Genomic DNA, 24,120 nt, shown 5'->3' with positions numbered 1-24,120 from the left:
TTTCCTTCTGGGTCTGTGAACTCCAGATGCATTACTGCCCAGAGCTGCGTGACGTCACGCCCGCGCATGCGCGGGAGCCACCGGCATGGCACAGGGCTCTGAAGAAATGGCACGGGCGGCTGTTTCTTCAGAGCGCATGCGCTGATTACGTCATCAGCTGCATGCACTGCAAATATCTCCTAAACGGTGCAAATTTAGGAGATATTTCCAGTACCTATAGGTAAGCATTATTATAGGCTTACCTATTAGTAAAAGTTATTAAGGTGGTTTTACAACCACTTTAAGTGGAACTTTACCCAAAAGGGGAAGTTCTGCTCTCCCCCCCCCCCCACACCTTTCAACTTTTGGCACATTCTTTTTTTTTTGGGGGGGGGGGTGAAAGTAGAAGCGGGTACCTGTCAATATTGGGTAACCGCTTCAATTTTTACTCAGATTGCTTAGATGATCCAAGCCGAAGCGGTGACCCTCCCACCTGAACCTTCTGGGACACGTTACAGGTCCCAAGAGACAGCGGGACCATTCTCAAAGCACATTGTGGGCAGCTGGCTGTGAAGCTGCAAGAAGTAACAGCCGGCTTCCCACATTTATTGTGCCAATGCCATGGAACTGAAGATCAGTGAGCAACTGGCCCAGGTGAGGACAGCCTTGGATCCCTGGACAAATGAGTGTCTGTTTATTAATTGTCAGAAGCCACAGTTTTTGTGAATACGCTGATGTCTAATTTTTGGAAAACTGGCTGAAGAACTACTTTAAGACTCCCTATTGGATTGCAATTTTGTTATCTGTCCTGTCAGAGCGATTTTACTTCAATTCCTGTCCCAAAATCACAGGGGAAAGTGGAGATATCTTCAGAATTAGGGAATACCAGAGTTAATGGTCATGAATACCTACAGCGGAGACACAGAGAGCAATAAATGCCTGACAGGGGTTCTAACTCTTCTTTATTCTATCAAAAAAAAAGTTGTAGTTTTACAAGCGAATTAAACCTCTACCATATTTTTTTTGAGCCCTAGGAGCTTTTAGCTATAATGTCCTAGTATGCACAGCATATTGGCAGATTATGGCAGAATTACTGTACCTAGCAAGCGATCCCCTGCAGAGATGCACATTGGTCACAGGCGATGCCATCTTCTCCCAGTCTTCCTCCCAGGTTCCAGCTCTTTGGCCGCTTGGTTGGCAAGTCCAAGACATCACTGTTCATGCCCATGGGAGTCACACCTTCACGGCACAGAGCAGTGCTGTAAATGTATGGTGAGGTGTATTTGTGTAGTTCAGAAGAGATACGGTTTCTTCTGTCACCAAAATCCTACCTCTCAGCATTTTTTTAGGTTTAATTACACTTTAAGTAAAATGTTTGTGCCCAGTAATTTCAGTTTTTCACAGTTACCAGATATGATATGACAATCGCATTGATAGCTGGCTTTCAGGAAAATTGAATAACAAGGCACAGAAACAATTAAAAAAAGTTGATCACTGCTGCTCTTTGTGATTAGGTGCCACTTTCTCCTTCACTAATGAGGTAAATTGATGGAGGACCAAAGGATAGGTTATGTCTCAGTTCATAAGTTAGGCACATTCTTTCTAGAGTTACAATTAGAAGAGATATTGCAAATCATGTAAATCATGTCAGCAGAAAAATTGTCCCCATTAGATGATTTCTCCTCTCAGCGAAGTAACAATAGCCATAGCAGCTCCGGTGGCAGCTATGGAGTCTGGCCACAGAAGGGGGCCTTTAATGCAAATTAAAGCGTTTGTTACCCCAACACTTCATATTTCTGATGCGTACATGCTATACCATGTACTTGTATGAGAAAGTATCACGTTCTCTTTGTATTGCTTCCTTTGTGTGAAATCCCTGGTGTCCCTGCCAGTCCCTCTGCTCTCCTAAGAAAAACTGACCACACTAAGCAGGAGAGCACATAATGGTCAGTTCTCTAGCTATGCTGGGAACTCAGTATGCTCTCCTCCAATGATCAGACTTGCCCTGACTCCTGACATGCCCCCACTGCACAACCATTTACTAGGAAGCTCAGTGTACTGCTGCTTCTCCTCCCCCCAGCTCTTATGCAGCTGAGAACAGAGGGAATTACTTTTAACAAAGGGAAAAAAGTATTTACATTTTTTTTTGTTTTATTTACATCTATACAAAAATGTATGCACTTCATTTCTATTTTAAACTGAATGGGTTGTTTTACAAGGTGATCGTTTACAATCGCTTTAAACATTTCGCCTCTTACACCTGTTCACCCCGTATGGACCAGAGTAATTTTTACATTTCAGCTATGGATATATTTATTGGCACTAACTTTGTCATTACTAAAGATAACCAGGTAATACAAGCATGGTGCAATTTGTCAGTTTTGCAGAGTGATTGGGGATCACTGGCAGAATCGCAGCAATTTTGCCCGTGATCGCAAACACCTAGGTGTGAATGGGGCCTAAAACTATCAACTTGTCTGAGTATACTGTAATCCTGGCTGTAATTAATCATAGCTGACAATTAATAGTAATAGTAAGATTGGATGTGCTACACATGCCCTGTGTATAATGATGATGTTTTTTTTGGGGTGTGTGTAGCACGTCCAAATTCTGCAACTAGTTAAACAAGAAAATCTGTATGCATGTGATATCACATATCCATCACTGTATTATTAAGTATTGCAGAGGTTGCTGTTGTTGACACTAACCCTGTACCCCTTGTGACATTTCCAATCTCAAACAACTTGATGTCAGACGCACAGGATGACTCAAAATTGTTGTCGCTAGTCACAGTACCTACTTTCCAGACTATGCAGTCAGGAGAATCTATTTAGCTGTCTTACTAGTTTAGATGTATTCCCTCATCTTCTGGTCATCCTAGCCAGCACTGAAACCAACTCTGTATGTCTAATGCAGTCTTCTTCAGGCTGTAAAAAAAAATCCCAGAGTCCCTCCTCAGGTAAAAACTGACAAGGTAGCTATTTGTAATTCTGCAAAAAAAAAGGGGTAAAAAAGTAGGCTATATTTACACTGGTAATTTAGGGCCAGTGTGAATTGTAGCTTCAAGAATCAAAAACTCCAGCTGCGGCTCTCAGCGGCTAGTTGTCATTATAATCATAAGTGTAGCACCCTCCTAGGTAGGTGCTAGGTAAACACATATGTGGTCCTGTCTGCTTATCAGAGGGGGGCCTGATCTGTTAGCTAATCTGTCACATGCTTCCAGGTGTGGTCTGTTGAGTCTGGGGAGTCTCCCAACTGTATCTAATGAGGGACCTTGTTGGACAGTGGAGGAAACCTAGCCAATAGCACACCAGGGTTTATGACTGTCCCAGTGGGCAGGGATTGCCGCAATGCACCCTGGGATTGGGAATAAATCCTAAGGGAGCATGTGACAGAGAGTCTTTTGGTGGGAGCATCAGTCCCAGGAGGAGGTGACGGCTGTTCCTCTCCTGTAGAAGTGTGAGTGTGATCCAGGCAGTCGGCCTAGGGACCGGAGGTTGAGCTGGGCTGCAGAGAGGATCCAGAGTGTGCTGACCGAGTGTAGCTGCTGGGCAGAGATCTTCAGGAAAAACAGTGTCGTGAGTACTCGAGATCTGCCCAGAGGTCCGCCTAAGAGAGGGGACCACTCCAGAAGGGTCAAAGGGGATCCAGGAGCCAGCTAACCAGTAGTTACAGTAAAGGGGGTGCCAAGTATTGAAGCCCTGAAGAAAGGGAAGTAAAGGGAGAGCCAGGAAGGGCCCTGAAGTGTTCAGCAATATAGTAAATGTTAGAAGTCAGCTACCTCAGGAAGGAGTACCTCAGGGAGCTCCAAGGACTTTTAGCAGTCAAAGGAAAAGTCAACGTTAACCGGCATTCAGTCAGCGTTAACCAGCATCAAGCAGCATTTTGTAGAGTCCCTGCCTAATTGTGCATAGTTCAGTTATAGGAGTATCCCACTCATCCCTTCTCCCATCCAAGTTCTCAAATAAACCCTAAAACCACAATAACTGGACTGGTTCTTGTCTGAGGGGCTCACACTTGGAGAAGCATGCTTAAAGGTACTGTTGTTGCTAGCGGTAACCCAGGGGGACCCACAGTCAGCAGCTCCCTTGGGAGTAGTGCTACATACGTTTCTGGCGGCCACAGGAATTTGCAGCATTCTGTGCATCCAGCAGTGATCACCATGGGATTGCACTGGCTGTGCAGAGAGCTGCAAATAGTTGCAGCTGCCAGCAACTTTTCATTATAGTGAATGGCAGCGGCCACACCTAGCTGTTAATTCCTGTGATTCCTGCTGCTACAATTTGCACATGCCCTAATCGCTGGTGTGCATGTAGCCTTAGGGTTATAGAGTAATTGTGTGCAGGAGTACTAACTAACAATTATGAAGTTATGAAATAAAATATTGTGATGATCAATATTATTGCTACTCCAAGCATTGCCGGGACAAGGTCATCTAGAGCCCAGGTCAAACATGCCAAATGTCACCAACCCCCCCGAACATGTATGAGCCTTATGTGTCAGCAAAAATCTCCCCACAAAAACTCTGAGCACTAATCTGCATGATTACTCCCTAAGCACAAATTTCCATTCCTCCCAGTACAAATCTGCCTCCCTCCAGAAATGCCCCAATCTCAGCACAAATCCCCCCCATCCCCCAAATCCCCCCCAGCTCATATCCTCCCATCAAAGAAGAATTCACACCTCGTAGCACAAATCCTCTACCCCTAAAATTATAGTACATGTCTTCTTTTCCCCACTTTAACTCCCTTTTTCTAGTACAAATTACCCCCAAATTCCCTCGACTAGAACAAATCTTCATCCCCCCATCCCTCTCCCAACACAAATTCCCCTAAATCCCAAATCTTAGTTATAACCCCCCCCAAGATTTCCATTTCTAGAACAATACTAATCCCCTGCAACCCCCTAAATCCCCCCTTCCAACATAAATCCTGTCCGCTCAATCTCCTTGTGGCACCCCCACCTCACATGATATCACAATGCCCAGGGCAGCCGCCCCTCCTGCCCACTCCTTGTCCCAGTGACTCCAAGTCTACTACAACTCTAACAGACCTCCTCTTTCTGCACTTCTTTACTGTGGTGGTGTAGGGAGTTAGAGGGCTTAGGATTTACACTGAGGCCTGAGATCTGAGATATTAAAAAAAGACTTGGGCTCTACTTAGGACAAAGTAGTTAGCTGGAAAATCAAGGTGACAAGTGGTGACATACTTAATTCTGACCTCTAGAGTAAAAAAAATGACCTTTGCAGTTAAGCTCCCCCACACTGAAAAGGTTAACTATTTGTTTTTTCAGTTTAACCGCTTGCTGACCGCCTTATGTGGGAGCATAGTGGCAAAGCAGCTCTCCTGCACTGGATCACATATTTAATATGTGATCCAACACCTCTGGGTAGGGGGCATGTGCAGCCGCTGCGGTGGCTGCAATGTAATTAGTCACAGCACAAGTTAATCACCGAGCCCAGCCAATGTTTAACCACCAGCACCCACTGATTGGCGAAGAGGATGACAGAACAGAGCTCTGTGAATATAAACAATACAGAGCTCTGTCCTGTCAGCGGGGAAGTGCCGATTTTCATTTCACTGCAAAAAACTAGCACATCCCTTAGTAAAAAATAGGTAATAGTGAATGCACCAAGCACTGTTAGGCATACATTTAGCGCCCTAGATGTTAACCCCTTTCCAGCCAGTGTCATTAGTACAGTGACCATGCATATTTTTAGCACTAATCTCTGTATTATTGTCACTGGTTCCCACAAAGTGTCAAAAGTGTCAGTTAGTGTCAGATTGGCTGCCATACTTTCACAGCCCCGCTAAAAGTCATTGATCACCACCATTACTAGTATAAAAAAATAAAAAAATAAATACAATTTCAAGTATGTATCCTATAGTTTGTAGACGCTTTAACTTTCACGCAAACCAATTAATATACGCTTATTGGGATTTTTTTTTAACCAAAAAAATTTAACAGAATACATACTGGCCTAAATTTATAAAGAAAGAATATTTGTTTGCAAAAAGAAAAATGTGTTTTTATTTCAAACTTTTCAATGTTTTCATTTTTATAGCAAAAAATACAATTTGATTTTTTCATGTTTTTTTAATTGGATATGTTTTATAACGGAAAGAAAAAAATATTAGTTTTTTTTAAACATTTTTGGTCTTTTTTTATTTATAGCACAAAAAATAAAAACCCAGTGGTAATCACATACCACCAAAAGAAAGCTCTATTTGTGTAAAAAAAAAAAATGATACATTTCATTTGGGTACAGTGTTGCATGACCACACAGTTGTCAGTTAAAGTAACGCAGTTCCAAAAAGCAAAAAAAATGACCTGATCATGAAGGGGGGTAAATCTTCTGAAGGTCAAGTGGTAAAGTACTTTTTGCTTTCCTTATCCCTCGCTCTCACAGGGGTCTTCCATGCGACCAGTCCTCCAAAACCGCTTCTCTTTGGCGCTCCTGCCAGCAGTCCTGTATTGTAAATAATAACACTAAAACTGTGACAGTTACAGAGAAGAGGTTTCGGGAGGACCAAAGTCCTGCATTGTATGGAAGGATGCCAAAAGTCTGCTTACAACCAGGGAAGCCCCACAGCAACGGTCATTTTTTCAGCTGCTCAGAGTTAGACTTTGTCGTCCTAATAGCAATATATATGGTATGTGTCGGAGGAGCAGATTCTGAATTGTTTTTTTATTGTCAAGTTACAGCAAGAACTTCTAGCAATGAAACAAAAACAAGAGATCTTAGAACGGGAGAAAGAGCACAAAATGGAACAGCAGAGACAGGAACAAGAAGCAGAAAGGCATCGCCGTGAGCAACAGCTGTCTCACCCTCGCAGCAAGGACAGAGCAAAAGAGCGTAAGAATGCAACAATATTTGGGCTTATATATGTGTCGTGAAAGTATCATCATCCGTCATTTCCCAGAGAAGGCTAAGCAATAGAAATCAGCAAAGGTTGGCAGTACTGTATCCTGTCCTGTAGGTGTCACTTTCGCATAATCTTTGTTGGTGTAGCCAAGAGTTATATACTTCGGTACTCTGCTTGGGTAGTCAGATCTATTACCACACTACCTGCTCCTGATTAGTCCTAGTTAGAGCTCATTTGAGCTTGTGATATCTGTGAAAAACTAGTGGTGGATTGCTTTTTGCAGATTGGCAACTGGCTAACAGGAGTTCAGGAGGTGATACGGTCACCTTCTGAATGTTTTTTTTTTTTTTTGGATAGCCAAATTGACTTTTTGAATGGGAATGATGCACCACAAATGTTAGCTTAACGTTTGACTTTCAATGTGACCCTACCGAACATGGCATGGAGATCATTTATACTGCGCCACAACGTAAAACGCTAAGACTTATGTACACCTTCCGTATGACTGTCTTTGCGACTTAAGAAGTAGGACGCTGGGGGGGTGGAAATGTGGCTCAACTGCTTATGTTTAACGCCCCCCCAAACTGCAAGTGTAAACTAGTCTTTAGAGTAATCATAAATCCTAACAACTCATCTTTGCTCACCTATGCATTAAATGGGTGGCAAAAGATTAAACACCAACATTTATATTCCATGAGTGTATAGTCAACCCACCTATAGCTCCCTATAGACTATTCCACAGTCTATAGGGAGCTATAGGTGGGTTGACTATGGGTAAGGGTGGCTTTTGAACCTCAGATGTACCTTCACTGATCTCCCAGCATTGTTAATGATTCTTAAGTCTTGTTCACATGAGTTGTACTAATGCATATGCCCATGGAGGGTCATGATTACCTACATGAGGATGCATGGGTGTTCTGCGCAACCTCATGCAGGCAGTCCCATTGATGTAAATTGGGGGGTAGAAGCTGCACAGCCACTGCTCCCAATTTGACCTCTCTGTGGGTGCATGTCCTCAAACTCATGTAATGTGCTTTCAGAGACATACATCCGCATGGGACACCTGTGAACGAGGCCTTATGCACAGATCATTAAAATGTTTGATGCTTTCACTCTTTATGGATATGCAGTCAGCTTCTAAGCATTTCTTCTTTTCCATTTTTTCCATAGTAGTCTGTCTCTTTTATATACCGCATAACCTAATCAGACTGAGGAGTATTTATTACCTTTAAAACTCAGTGAATGATAATTTATTCTGACAGCAGTAAAAGAGTATGAACAGGGTAATATCACTGACATTTCAGAGGAAAGTTTATAAAATAACACGCTGTGGTCACTCAGATTGCAGCCATGGCAGGTTTCCACCGACCGGGACAAAACGTGTCCACTCCAACCTCAGAAATATGCTACTCACTTTGTAACCTCAAAATGATTGTTTGATTTGATTTTAATTTCTGTTTTCCCCCAACTCCAGTTTCTGTTTGCTCTTGTAATCAGTGTCCATTATGGAGTGTCACTAACAGCTTAACATCCTTTATTCCCAGTCCGATGTAAATTCGGTGTGTCAGTTCGACCTTGCTGACACCTATCGGATTGCTTATAAAACATACTTTATTTTCCATCATACTTGCGGTTGGCAAGGAATATATGTTGTAATAAAGCATTTTCCCCTATAATTCCAGTGATCTGTTCCTCACCGGTGTGTTTGTTTTTAAAACATACCAATGGAATATAAAATTGGGAATATCTTTTTAAAAGATACTATACCTCCCAATATAAAAAAAAAAATTGCACCAATACAGGAGCAGGACTGTATTTAACATAATGACACTAAGAGCCGGTTCCACGACTCAAAGTCGCCCTGACTTTGGGCGACTTTGAAGTCGCCCCTGCAGCACGACTTCATCACGGCTTGCTAACGACTTCTCATAATAGAAGTCAATGCAAGTCGCTCCGACTTCGCCCAAAAGTAGTGCAGGAACCGTTTTCTAAGTCGGAGCGACTTGAGTCGCTCTGATTAGAATGGTTCCATTGCACAGCATGGAGCGCTACTTGTCAGGCGACCAAGTCGCCTGACAAGTCGGAGTAGTGTGAACCAGCTCTAATAGATCTAGGGACGTAGGTTTACAGAAGTCAGCAACAAGCCTCCAAAGTAACAATTTTGTTCTTCATTTGTTTCCATCCTCTGCCTACCTTTAGACATTTTTGGCTAGGCTCAACATTAAACTGTAGGGGGAAGGGGTGCAGGGGATGTTAAGGGTAGTCAGAAGGCCCTTTATATTCAGGAAACTGTCATCTCTACATTCTCTTGCTTAGTGTTCAGTAGAGGTGAAAGGTAGTTCAGCATATAAAGCAGATCGTATCCTGCCTCCAATTGCTCATTCTAGCGGTATGTTTACTAAAATAATCACATGATACACGGGGGGTGGGTTATACAGAATGGCATCATCATGTGGGAAAGCCTAGGCCAACATGATGGTTAAAGATGGCTTTGCTTACAGAGTGCCTTTCATCACTTTGATTTTACTAGAGGACATCAAGAGCTTGGTGGTAGGGAATACCTCTTCCATCTGGGTACTGTAATCTTGGTGGTTGCCAGTGTCTGCTATTGCTTGATTGTAGTATTTAAGCTGAGTACAAGAGGGTATGGTGGCTCTACAGTCCCACCCTTCCTATTTGTCATATTTACGATTATATTCAAAAGTGAAAGTAAAAGAAAGCATGGGTTGTCCCCAGGACAGTAATGGAGGGGAAATCTTCCAATAGGGACACTAGTTCTGGTGACCCTGGTGACAATCAGGTATTCCCTCATTATGGAGGTATCTCCCCTCATTTCCAGTTTTGGCAATGGGACAGAAAGTGAAGAGAAATCTCCCCAATAGGACACAGATTACAAAAAATACCTAATTACAATTTAAACAAAAATCAAAAATCTGCCTGGGGTTATAATCTTTCCTTACTCTCTTTAGAATCATATTGTATTCCAGCAAACTGGAACTTGCCAAGGATCTCACCAATTAACCTCATGAGTGTAGTCTGGGTGGTTGTAGTGGTCTGGACCTTGCTGGGCATCATTTTAAATATTTGTGTACTTTTTTTTTTTATAATCTAGCAATATAATGATGCATTTTTCAGGGGTAAGCCTGAATGCACAATCTGGCCCCACCAGCCAAAAATGGGAAAATCAGGGCTTAAGGCTCCTGAGAACATACAGCTACCAAACCTTGGTTACTGCAAGCCTTGTCCAATGTTCACTGCCTCATTGGGTGAAAAAAAACATCATTACATAGGGATAAAAGTGCATCACTGTCTGTAAGTCATTTCAATATGGAATTCGCATCACAAAGGTCATTTCTCCAGCAGTATGATGACTGAAACTTTTCTAGACTTTAACATACAGACTAAACAAGTTTCTTAAATGAAGACTTGACTGTATGACATTAGATCCACTTCTACTTACAGGGCTTTTTTTTTATGATTAAAACATTATAAAAAAAAAATAATGCTTAAGGCTTCTTACACATGTTTTTAGCTGTGTAGCTGTTTTTTTTTTTCTTATGGATCTGAATGCAGGTGTTTTGTTGTTTATGGGACAATACACACAGTTACATAAAGATTTGTAATGCAGTGATATGTTCAGAGCCATAGAAAAAATAAAAATACTCAGTTGATCCATCTGACTAGTCACTCTGGGGTTATTATGGCCTATCAGCCTTATCTGTTTGTTACAGTTTACAAATGATTTACTTATTTTACGTTCTGGTTTCCCTTATGTTCCCTTATGTTTATATGCTATTTGTGCCCACTCCTCTGTGTGCTAACTCTTCTATGATGGGAGAAGGAACTCAGGATGGGTGCACCCTCCCCACCTCGTGACACAGTTTGGTCCCAATGGGGTGTCCGGGAGCAGGCGATGGTCACCCATTTCACAGTTTGTTTCCTAAACTTTGCTGGACCCATATACGACCTGGCTAGATGTGTTGTCACTCACCTGTTGATATACCTGTGTTATTTATTTGTAAACTTTGAACTGTATCACCCAGACACTTTATGCTTTTCTTTTTGTTCTCTTAAAATTCAATAAAAACCTATTGAAATAATAAAAAAAAAAGAACATTTTAGGTTTGAGTACAGTAAGGCCCCTTTTACACGGTCCGCATTCTGTTGCGGACCGTGCTCTGCTCAGCGGGGATCGATCCGCTGATCCCCGCTGAGCCGGTGGATGACAGCTCCGTGACAGCTCTGTGTGCGGAGAGGGAGGTGTCAGAGCCCCGCTGCTCTCTATGGGGATGTCCGCTCTCATCCGATCCCATCCAATCCGATCCCCAGGACGGATGGAAAATAGGGTTTCCATCCGTCCGGATTTCACGGACAGGATCGGATGTGGATGACAGCAGGTGTCAGCGGACATGTCACCGCTGACATCCGCTGCTCTATAGGGCTGAATGGGGCATCCGATCTGATCCGCCTAAAAAACTGACAGGCGGATCTGATCGGAACGCCCGTGTGAAAGAGCCCTAATGCACATGCATGTGCATTAGGGCTCTTTCACACGGGCGTTCCGATCAGATCCGCCTGTCAGTTTTTTAGGCGGATCTGATCGAATGCCCCATTCAGCTCTATAGAGCAGCGGATGTCAGCAGTGACATGTGTAAGAAAGTATATACAAGCATATACATGTAAATTGCAAAACTGGCAGCTAGATGAGGATGAGGATGAAATTTATACATGTATACACACACATATACAAAAGGTCACATGTACTCAGTATCTTTCCCGTCAGCAAGATCCTGCATTTAAATATTATTAAAATAGAACTATAGGCAAAACTTTTTTTTTACATTTTGGATTGAGTAAGTGTAGGTCAAAACCCCTGTCAGCTTATTTGTTGCCCTCTGTGTACCATTGGGGAGATATCCCTTCACTTCCCTCCCATAGCTAAAACAGGAAGTGAGAGGGAATCCCTGCAAATTAAGGGAATCCTTAGGGGACCCCCAGGTCACCAGAACTAGTGTCCCCATTGGAATATTTCCCCTCTATTACTTTTCTGGGGACAACTCAATATTTGAGATTTTTTTTTTACTTTAATGATAATGGTAAACAGGACAAATAGAGAGGGTGAATCTCCCTAACAGGGTACAGACAACAAATAAAACCTGACAGGGGTTCGAATCCATCTCCACTTTATCCTAATCTAAAAAAAAAAGTTTTGCCTTTAGATGTACTTTAGAATATAATTTACATTTTTCAAGATCAAGAGGCCTAAATAAACTGACAATTCAAATATACAACTCCTGGAATCAGCTTTTAGTAGATTGCTAGCTGAGTGGATTTTACACAATATGATCACCCAGAGCCCACTAGTAATGATAAGAATGATGATGAAGATTATTTATACACATCTTTTAGGCTCAGTAACAAACAGCAGTTCATTTTTATTCCACGGGGCCATTTCCGTAGACCCTTGTTCCAATGCTTCTTCCTAACGGAGATTATATTTCTGGGTGTATTTTTAGTAGATAGGATGTTCTGGCTTCTACAGTCACAACAATTATTTCAAGTGTCTTCTTACCAACCTTGAACATTTTTAGATAGTTAAGAAATATCTGCAGGAAGTTTCACTGAAGAGAAACCATAAAAGGATCTGAAGCTGTTATATGGTCAGTTGTTGAGATCTCTGTGTGCTCACTAGAGGGAGACAAATACATTCAGTTTACTTTATAGGTGAACATCTTCGTCTTGTTTTATTGTATTGTTTCTGTGAATTGGAATCGTATTGATTCAAACTATACATTTATTCTTACTGCAAAGCTCGGAACTATCCAAAAAGAAGTATCTTGTGATGGTTTTAGGAGTCAGTCTTAGAAATAAATGTTTGTCCCTGGAAAGGTTAAGGATTTTCAAATTGTTGGCACCCCTAAAGTATATTTAAAGTCACACTAAACTCTAGAGCAGTGATGACGAACCTTGACACCCCAGATGTTTTGGAACTACATTTCCTATGATGCTCAACTACACTGTAGAGTGAATGAGCATCATGGAAAATATAGTTCCAAAACATCTGGGGTGCCAAGGTTCGCCATCACTGCTCTAGAGGGTTCCTACAGGTCTTGGCGTCCCCGTAAATGAGGCCTAAGTGTAAAAGCAGTGGGCAGACAAAGAAAAATTAAGAAATACATTTACGTTTTTTTAACTCCCTTCCCGTCTTACAATTTAATTATTAATATAGGCCAATTTTTCTCAACCTTTTTTTAGTCAAGGCACCCTTTCAAATTATGCACCCCATTCTAAAATGTAAAAAACGAAATAAATAATTTCCCATAATGCAGCAATATCTGCACAAGTAGTAAACCCAACATTAGAGGTGATTTATTCTTCCAAAGCAAACACACCTTTGCACGCGGGTACTGACTAGTATTCCAATGTTTCTCTTCTCTGTTTTTTTTCTCCCTCGCTCAGCTAATAAGACCCCAGTGCTGGTGGAGAGGGGCAGGGGAGGAGCAAACAAGGATGCTGTGCAGGCGATGACATTTACTGATGACATCATTGATTGCTAGGATGCCAACAGCTGGAATATTGTAATGATGCACAATAAAAAAAAACTGTGCCTTTGTGTACATAAAAGGCAGGCTTGATCCACCCACTGGCTTGTATATGATGTTTGGGCAATTTTTAGGCATTTTGCCAAGGCACCCTGGTTGAAAAAGACTGATATAGGCTCTCACATGCCCTATGCACCCACATCTTACTCCAACCTTAGGCCTAACCCTCTAATAATGGGTGAGAGTTCCACTATTAGCCAAATCCTTCCTGTTCTTTTCATTACCTTTGACTTTGTGTTTTGTGAATTAATATTGACTTTGTATAAGAGACTGAAACAATTTCAAATACATTTGCTCATTTTATGTTTGCCGTCTGCTCCCACTCCACCACGTAGGTGCAGAAGGTTTTTCATTTAGCAATCAATAAGCATGAACAGAGATTTAATTGACCTTAGGGGAGAGCATTTAATCCTTTTCCAACAGCCCGCACAATGCCTCGTGTGCTTTCAGAGTCACAATATTAATTTGAAATGCTGGCAGTAAGTAATTTCACATGTACCCTATGAGTAAACAAATAGTGTGGGAAGCAGAAGTAAATTGTCACTTTTTATAGGCCTTTCCCTCTGGCTGAGTGTGTGCTGTGCGGACCGGTTACCTAGGAACTAGCAAAATGGACTCGCACTTCCTAAATCAAGTTTAACCCTCTCTGTGCCTAAGGGACACATCGTCCCATTAATATTTATTTATAGTGCTAGGTGGCTGGTGTGAGAATTAAATAAAGTGTTCTCCTTCTGTCCAGAGAACTGTTTTGTTCCTCGTAGTTTAACGATTTAACGTGTTTTTTTTTTTTTTTTACTCAATTGCCTTCCAGGAGCCGTTGCCAGCACCGAAGTCAAGCTGAAACTACAGGAATTCCTTCTGAGTAAATCCGCCACAAAAGAATCCTATACAAACGGAAACAGTCATTCCATAGGCCGCCACCCCAAGCTTTGGTACACGTAAGTCATCAGGTTTCTGTCATATATTACTGTAATGAATGTGGTTTTTGTGTTAGGACTCGTTCACACAGGCGGCCGGAGGGGTGATAAAAGCAGGGGTTGGGCCACAGATTATTGTCCACCTAAACCAGAGCATGCAGCCACTCAGGGCTGTACACTGCGCATGCATTGGCTGTGGTAAAAATAAAAACAGCGTGTCACATTTAGTACCGCCACTTATCATGATCCAATCAAGTGAATGAGGCACGACTGCTGTGCAACAGCATGAAATGCACATGAATGTGGCACAATGGTTCGTCAATTCATGGATAAAACAGACTGCCTGTCAAACACCTTCTGAAGAGCGATACATACGTGAGAATAGCTCTTAGGGAGAGAACAGACCAACCTAATACCGTAAACAATGTTACTTCAGCAGTTGTAGCATTTGTATGATTAAAGTCAATCTAATAGCAATCAATAAGATCTTATATAATCATATTCTTTTCCTGCCTGCCACTTGCATACGTGTGGCCTCTCGGTGGGTGAGCTTTAATGCCGAGAGGCCACATATATGCATCCCTGTGTATACACAAAACTGTGCTGAGAGAGCGTGCCCCTCTCGTTCCCATCACTGTCACCAGTGGGGACCTGATAAGCTCCCGATGCATACTTGCGATCATGTGACAGCCAATCACATCGGTTACGTGACCCGAATGCCCGCCTACACCTCCCAGCATCTGGAGCAGGGATCCTCAAACTACGACTCTCCAGCTGTTGCGGAACTACACATTCCATGAGGCATTGTAAAACTCTGACATGCACAGACATAATTAGTGATGATGGGAATTGTAGTTCCTGAACAACTGGAGGGCAAAAGTTTGAAGACCCCTGATCAAGAAGTTCTTAAAGGGCCAGGAGGCAGTGGCAAGAAGGGGTTAATATTCCACTGTTATTTTTAATCTTTTTACAACTGTGGTTTTTATTAACAAAAATACCCAGCAATCCTCTGAAGGCCCTTGTTCAGGTACTTCCTGTTATGGGGTGGAAGTGCTCTATCCCTGCCTCTTAGTTTCTTTTCTGCATTGTCAGCCTATCCCATCATGCCCTTTTAGTGCAGGCTTAAAGTGGAACTAAACCCTTCTAGCCTTTACAGCTAAGGAAGCTGCCATCTTAGCAAATGTTTGGGGCTGTACATGCTTTGTACAGTTGCTATGGTGCTGCACATGTGATAAGTTTTGAAACCTGCCATTTGAATCTCAAAACCTTAGAGCCCCTGTTAAGGTTTGTATTGCAGCCAGAATACTTATTTAGGAGATTTCCCTCCCCCCTTTTCTGTCGAAAAAAAGAAGGGTTATGCTGGCCATACACGTATAGATTTCTGTTTGAAATTTTTCATTTTAAAACATCATTTGATTTTCGAACCGTTAGTGGGGTCAAATCACTGTTCATTTTCGGCCATAGTAACATGACAATTCAAAGGGGCAGGATGGAAAACTTTCCAGGCAGTGTATGTGGTTATCGTTGAGAAATGACATTCATTTTAAAATTGAATGTTAAAAGCAAAAGACAATTTGTCTACCTGTACTAGTGTCAATAAATACCCCCATTTTTGTATCGGTGTTAAAGCACCAGGAATCCCCACAATGAGATAATGTAACAAAAATAAAAGCCTGACAGAAATGTGAATTCTTCCCCATGTCCAAAAGTAAAAAAACAGAAAAAAAAAAAGGATTTGGCTGGGGTTAGGCTTTAGGAAAGAACTAGGGGGGATGAAAAGTGTAATAAGTGAAAGCATTAAGATGGGTTATTTATGATTTATGAACCACTAAAGACTTATAAATGTCTTCTGAATTAATGTTCATTTATACTTCGCCATTTCAGCTATGTATAATAAATGCTAAAAATCCATTTTCTGGCTCATTTTCTAACTCTAAGGCAAAAAATTAGTCAATGAATAAAATGTAGTTTACAAGGCTCCACAGGTAAATGTAAATGCAATGTTTATACTGATTGAATATTGAAAAAAAATAGGGGCCATTGTTCTGTTGTAATTGACCCCTATTTTCCATGCTCCCTGTTCAATGTATGTCTCAAGAAACACCAATGGATCCCTTTGTTAACCAGTTAAGGACCAGGCCTATTTCTGACACTTGTTGTTTACGAGTTAAAATCAGTATTTTTTGCTAGAAAGTTACTTAGAACCCCCAAACATTATATATATATTTTTTTAGCAGCGACCCTAGATAATAAAATGTAGAATGTTGCAATACTCTATCACACCGTATTTGCGCAGCGGTCTTACAAACGCAGATATTTTGGAAAAAAATACATTTTTTTAAATTAAAAAATAAGAAAACAGTAAAGTTAGCCCAATTCTTTTTCTATAATGTGAAAGATAATGTTACGCCGAGTAAGTTTATACCTAACATGTCATGCTTCAAAATTGCGCACGCTCATGGAATGGCAATAAACATTGGTACTTAAAAATCTCCATAGGTGACACTTTAAAATTGTTTACAGGTTACCAGTTTAGAGTTACAGAGGAGGTCTAGAATTATTGCTCTTGCTCTAAAGATTGTGGCGATACCTAACATGTGTGGTTTGAACAACGCTTACATATGTGGGAGAAACTTGCGTAGGCGTTCGCTTTTGTGCACAAGCTCGGAGGGACTTTACATTTTTATATATTTTTTTTTATTTATTTTAATTTTTATTTTTACACTGTCCCTTTAAAAACAATGTTTTTGATCACTTTTAGTCATATCACAAGGAATGTAAACATCTCTTGTAATAGAAATAAGCAGGACAGGTCTTCTTTAATGTGAGATCTGGGTGACCTTAGATCTCACATCTACACTAAAAAGCAATTAAATTTAATTTAATTTTAATTTAATTTTAACTAAAAAAAATAAATAAATAGGCCCTTTAGCCCCCATTCACACTGGGGCGACGCTACCCACGGAGGTCGCGGTGCGAGCAGCGCGCCGCTACCTCGGAGCGGCCGCCACGGACTTCGTAACATTGAAGTCTATGGCGGCCGCCTCCTGGTCGCCCCAAAGAAGCTCCGGACCCTTTTTCTGAGTCGGAGCGACTTGTGTCGCTCCTATCAGAACGGGTCTGCAGCTTCCCTATGGGAGGCGACCTGCGGCGACCTGTGAGGCGACCAGGTCGCCTCACAGGTCGCCCCAGTGTGAACGGGGGCTAAAGCGACATATAACGTTGCTCCGGTCCTCCAAGGCTATAGAGTCGAGTGGGGGCCATCTTGACCTCACTCGACTTCCTGTACAGCACCTGAGAGGACTGAATAATTTTCCCCACTACCGACTGCTCCGGTAAGCCGGCAAAACAGTTGGGAAGTGGAGGGAGGGGGTGGGCACCTCTCCCGCTGCCCATAAAAGTGATACAGCAGCAAATCCACCACTGGGACCACTTTTCTGCTAAAGAGGACCGCCCGGCCGTGTAGAGAAATACTGGGGTTATGGCAGCTATCTGCTGCCATAACTCTGGTATTTAATGTCAAAGTAGCGACATACATACACGGTGGGCAATCTGAAAGTGAATAAAGTGCAATTCCAGATTACACCTAAAGCTGCCTATACATGAATTGAAAACTCCTCCATTACTTCTTGGTATTCATCCTTCGGGACGTGAAAACCGTTAGAAGGAAGTACTTTAGCAGCTGACCTCCAGTGTCTTTCTCTGCTGATTCTGATGTTATCCTCTGCTTTCTTGCATGTGTGCAGGAGCTGAGCGATCACATAACAGCCTATGTGGGGCAAATCTGTAGCATTGAAAACAGTAGAAGTGTGTCCCTGGAAGTCTGTAATGCTCACCATACACTATACAATCTGATTGTACAATCTCCTTTAGATCTACCCTCAACTATGCAGTGCAAGGGAATGCCTGATTCGATACAGAGTGATTGGATAGATAGCTGCGTCCTCTTATTATATAATTTTTGTAAATCTAAAGGAGATTGTACAGAGATTGTACAATCAGATAGTATAGTGTAGGGCCACCTTTATGCACCTGCCCTATGCGTGTCACAGGAAAAATTAGGCAAAAAAATGTGCGCTCCCACTACTCTAGGTGTGAATGGGGCCTGAAAGTGAAATCGGTGTGTTTACACAAGAACAATGACAGCTGAGTGTCTCTGCCCACTGTACTTGTATAAAGCAGGCCATACACTATGCAATTTGATTGTACAATCTCTGTAGAGTTTTCTTTAGATTTACCAAAACTGTGTGATAGGAGGACACACTTGAACAATCTATTAAATTTATACCAATTCAGACAGGTCCTTGCTCTACATAGCTGATGGTAGATATACAGGAGGATGCACAATTATTCATATACATTTATATATAATTTGGCCACCCTAAAGGAAGAAGTAGGAGATGTGAGCGGTAAACACTCCCTATTCTATGATGCAGTAAGGCAGTGCATGATGGGATATGAAATTTGCTGGATGGTCACATGATGCTATAGGAACTGATAGGCTCAGAGTGTAATTTTTAGAATTTTGAAAAGAGAGGTACAGATTCAAAGCTGCCATGGACTAGGTAAGAGAGAGATAAGAACATTGGAATGGCCTGATCAGAAAAGACATTAGAAAAGGTTTACATTTATTATAATAAGTGAAATTCTACCTGAAAAGGTGAACTTAGCCTTTAAGGTTATTCTGCTAAACATGTGAAAATGAAGCTAAAAGTTTTACCTTCTGACTCAGGGTTTCTAAACCAGGGTTCCTCCTGAGGTTGCTAGGGGTTCCTTGAGCAATGGGCAATTTCTGCCTCTCAGATACGTTCCCAATGACACCATTGTTCCTTTTATCTATCTGTAAGGGGGTAATTCTTCCTAATGATGACAAGAGTAAGGAGCATTCTCCCCACTGACTGTCACACCAATGTGTCATGAGTTGTAGATTTATAGTTTTTAGCAGGGGTTCCCCAAGACCAGACATTTATTTCAAGGGTTCTTCTGTGTTGAAACGGTTGAGAAAGGCTGATCTGACTGAAAGTGTAAATAGGAAATATTCATATGCAATATTTCTTTGACTGTCTAAAAAAAGGAAATCTCTTGTTTTAATTGCGATTTTGTTTTAGTTCTCAAAGAATATGTTAAAACACTAATGGTGAATATTAATAAAGATTCAATTATCTTTAAAAATAAAAATATTTATTTGTCCTTTATGTGCAGTACAGGCTATAGAGAGTATCCATCGCACATACCTGCAGACAAACAGAGCAGAACCTGATAATTAGATATTCAGGCCAATAATCTTTTCATGATACAATTCCTTTCACCTTTCACTCTGCTAATGACTGGTGTATAAATGTACTTCATTTCTATATTTCTATTGTAGGGCAGCACATCATACTTCATTGGATCAAAGCTCTCCTCCATTAAGTGGGACTTCTCCATCATATAAATGTCCTCTCCCTGGAGCACATGATTGCAAAAACGACTTTCCTTTGAGGAAAACCGGTAAGGTTTTAATATTTATTTTCTTTAACCATAAGTGCCAAAAAAAGTCTGTTTTCCTATTATTATTTGTCAATGTTTACCTCGGCAGCCTGTCAGATTACTCCTAACTTGATCAATAAAGTTTAGAGCTTAATACAGTCACTGAAAGTAATACATTTTTTTGGGGGAGGGGTCACAAGATGGCCTACTTTGCTCTGCCCTGCCTGGGAGTATGGCCTTAAATAAAACTGATGACACTTATTAAACTATTGCCACACTATTGTGCTTGTGTCTAGAGAGATTAGCTTCCCATTGGACTATGGGACCAATCTTCGACTATGGTCCCATAGTCAAAACAAAGCCTAAGCTAATGACTGATTTTACCTTTGTCACATCAGTTAGGGGACGCCTACCCAGCAGTGGGTCCCACCAACAGGGAGGTCCTCCTCCTCTGGGGAGTCTAAACCATTTCTCTGGAAAGCGTGAATCAATTTATTACAGCCCTCAGGAGTGTTGAGTCACAGAATACTGCCCTGCTGGATAAGCTAAGGTAATAATAGCACAAGAAGAAATCACTCACGCCTCACTCAGGCCATCTATTATTATTATTATTATTATTATAATAAAGGATTTATATAGCGCCAACAGTTTGCGCAGTGCTTTACAATGTGAGGGAAGACACTACAGTTACAATACAATTCAAATCCACAGAACGTTTTAGAATTTAAAGAAAACCTAAAGGCAAAAATGTTTTTACATTTTGGATAGAGCAAGGGAGGGTTATAACCTCTGTCAATGTTATTTTTGCTATCTGTGTTCCATTGGGGAGATTTTCCTTCACTTCCTGTTCCACAGTCAAAACAGGAAGTGAGAAGGCATCCAAGTGAGGAAATCCCAGGTTGTCATCAGGGTGAGCAGAAAAAGGGCCCCCATTGGAATTGTTCCCCTCTTCTCCTGCTCAGGCGGCAATCCAAAAACATTTTTTCCTTTCAATTTTGCTCTCAGTGATAATTGTAAAGAGGACAAATAGAGAAAGTGAATCTTCCTGATGCACAGACATCAATTAAATCTGACAGATGTTCTAATCCCACTCCACTCTATCCAAAACAAACACTGTTGTTTTGAAGGCCACTAAAAAGAAATAGAGGACCTTCCATTTGGAGTATCTCTCATGCAGGAGCAATCTGCATATTTACAGCTTCCCCAAATTTATCCCAGACCTCGTCAGCTTTGTCACAGAACTGTTTACGGAGCTCACCCTTGATTTTATTCCATAGACATTAGAGATGGATAGAATACACAGTTCATTGGTATGGAAACTACCAAATGGGCCTACTTGGAATTAATCGAGTGTCATCATTTTTCCAAAAAGCAACAACTTCAGGGGACTATCACTAACAAAAGGTTCCAGGGACATAATTATCAGCTCTTTGCTAATTTAGTGCAAAGTACTATACTAAAGCAGGTCATACATGGCTCATCTGTTTTCATCCAGCCAGGGAGCTGAATGAAAAAAACTAAACTGGTTCCTCCACACCACACATTTGAATGGAATGTGGGAATCCTCCCCACTGTTTCATTGTATTCTTACAGTGAAGGAGTTAGCTTGACTCCTCCACTGTCAGAATGCACTGATCAGTGCTGCAGGTGATTGAACAAAAGTTTTCTAGCAAGTCCCAAGTTTGTGAGCAGTCAATCAGATGAATTGATGAAATAGATGGAACAAAACTAGCTGGTCCCTACTGAACCCGCCAAATTTTGATCCATCCATGGGCAACCTTAAATGCCCTATCTACAAATCCTCTGAGATTGTGATATCTGGTACTGATGGGGGTTCCCTTCAACTTAATTTTTATTTACAAAAGAAAGCAACACCACATCACCTCTCTGGAGACCACCAGAAAATGCTTTCAAAGAGTCAAGCTCCATACAAACTGGCTGAATATCAAGCATCATCGGCTGATTCAATTGAAACCGTCTGATATTCGCCCCGTGTGTACTGCAGCCGATCCAACAGAAGCTGGCCAGCCATTCAACCAGCTTCTGTCGAAAGGGACATGAATGAAAAAGATCTTCTGATTGGCATCCGATAACCACTCTCAGCCAATAGCTGGGAACGCTGACCAGTGTGTTCTGCTGGGGGGGATGTCCCCCTGTCAGAACAGAATAGCTCAGCGAGGGAAATCGGTGTACTAACGTTGGGTAGTCAGTACAGTGCCTCCTTCAGAGCGTTTCAGCTTTTTTCATTTAGCTCGCTGGGTTGAGTGAAAACAAGCTAATAGTGTGTATCAGGCTTTATAGATTACACCCAAATTGTGAAAAAATTCACAGCGACGTTCTAAGGAGGAATTCCCCACTGCACCATTCGACTATGACCTACCTGATGGAGGTTCCCAGACTCTACAGTTACCACTGCTTTTTATTCAAAAAATACCTGAGGCAGGCTATTTGTCCAATTCTGTTGTTTTTTTTTTGCAATTCAGTGACTGGAGGTTGTATCACTGTTGACTGTCCTTTACTTGATAAACATTTAAGGCTTAGCTTAACGCTCAGTTTCTCTGTATATTTGAGAAACTTCTATGTCTTTTCTCCTGTGTTTATATCACCTCACTTCCAAAAAAAGTGTGAACCCCCTTTTATATTGCTTTTGCCAGAAAGTGATTGCCCTTATGCTCCTCCATGGTGACTACCTGCCAAATGTTTTTCATTAGTCTCTGCATGTCCTCATGTGGTACTCATCTCTGGTGGCCACATATTATCCAGTTCAAATTATTAGCATCAGGTTTATGCTTTGTATCCCATATTGGGTCTGACCGTAATTGCACATCCTATATTCTCCATGCAAGGTGCTGCTTTGTTTGCTCAACTGTCCCTGTATATACTGTTTACATCTGGCAGCCCTGGTTTATTAAAAAGAGATCCACTGTCCTAATGTCTGCCTATAGTAGATGCCACAGCACATGAGGCACTATGTTGTTGTGAGTTTGTGCTACCATTGACAGGCTTTGCAGGGGGTACAATGTGCTGCTGTGGTTTCCTGTTAGTCCTGCTTTTATACCTGCGTTAGGGAATTATTCTTCTAAGTTCCTGTTTTTATTGATACTTGAAAAGATGTTTCCTAGTTATTTCTTGAATGACTATTATAAACCCCAGCAAGTCTTGGGGGAAGCATTCATTCCCAAGATTTTTATTATCCAGCTAGACCACCATACATATTATGTTTGATTCCATGTTCCAGCACCCTTAAGCGGAGGTCATAAAGCGCATAGTCCACTCTTTAATACATTTTCATTGTGCTATTTGATTCTCTTCATGATAGGTATTGCTGTTTTGTGTACCTTTATAGTAAGAATTCCTCCTGGTGTTGGCTCACCTTTGACAGACATAATGTATGCACTGTCAGGAATCATATTAAAACTTCCAGACTATCTCTTGGCTCATTCTCCTAAATCAAATTCATGCTCCCTTTCTCAAAACCCCAGGAGACCAATAGTACTCATAGAGCTTGCACACCTGTGCTCAAAATGAGCAAACACCCACCCTAAGTGCTGCTGTGGCTCCCTATTGATCCTGCTCAGCATACCTACCTTCCTACTTTTATTTTTCATTCTCCCTAATCACACTCCCTCTCTCAGACTCCATAAAACCAATATTACTCATTTGTTTGCACACCAGTGCTCAAAATGAGCAAACATCCACCCTCACTTCACCTATTTACACCACACTTTCCTTTCTTACTTTTAACCACTTGCCGACTGCCTAACGCCGATTAACGTCGGCAGTCAGCCCCTCACGGGCAAAGCGAGGTAGGTCTACGTCGCTAGCCTGTGAGGGTCTAGGGAGCGAGCGCGTGCCGCAGGAGGCGCGCTCCCGCTCCCGCTCGCTCACAGACCCCCCTGCGCGAGTGACCGGCTGACCCGATGTCCGCCGGTCACTCGTGTTAGTCGGTTACAGCGGGAGAAAGGCAGGCGGCTAATGTAAACAAAGCCGCCTGTCATTCTCCCCTGTGTAACAGCACAGATCATACGGTCCTGCTATGCTGTTACACACACAGCCACATCCAATCACAGTAAGAATCACGCCCCTAGGGACACACTTAACCCTTCCCTCTCAAATAAATTAACACCTTCCCTGCCAGTGTCATTTTTACAGTAACAGTGCATATGTATAGCACTGATTACTGTAGTAATGTCACTGGTAACCCCAAAAGTGTCAAAAATGTCAGTCAAGGGTCCGATCTGTCCGCCGCAATGTCGCAGTCCCGCAAAAAAAATTGCAGATCGCCGC

At 41.8% G+C, this 24,120-nt stretch overlaps 1 protein-coding gene across 1 annotated transcript in view; it reads left to right on the top strand.

Annotated features, from left to right (window-relative positions):
• LOC309556060 (histone deacetylase 9-like) overlaps positions 1 to 24,120 on the top strand; it is an 861,320-nt gene that overhangs the window by 620,013 nt on the left and 217,187 nt on the right. Inside the window, exons 6-8 of the mRNA XM_082258372.1 lie at positions 6,679 to 6,835; positions 14,259 to 14,385; positions 19,733 to 19,854. Of these exons, the coding sequence (XP_082114498.1) occupies positions 6,679 to 6,835; positions 14,259 to 14,385; positions 19,733 to 19,854 (406 nt within the window). The remainder of the gene's footprint in view (positions 1 to 6,678; positions 6,836 to 14,258; positions 14,386 to 19,732; positions 19,855 to 24,120) is intronic.

Source organism: Pelophylax lessonae, assembly GCF_965119305.1.
Source record: "Pelophylax lessonae genome assembly, chromosome: 5".
NCBI classification, from domain to species: Eukaryota; Metazoa; Chordata; class Amphibia; order Anura; family Ranidae; genus Pelophylax; species Pelophylax lessonae.
Note: the sequence above shows the minus strand (reverse complement) of the source record. Positions and strands in the feature narration are given on the sequence as shown.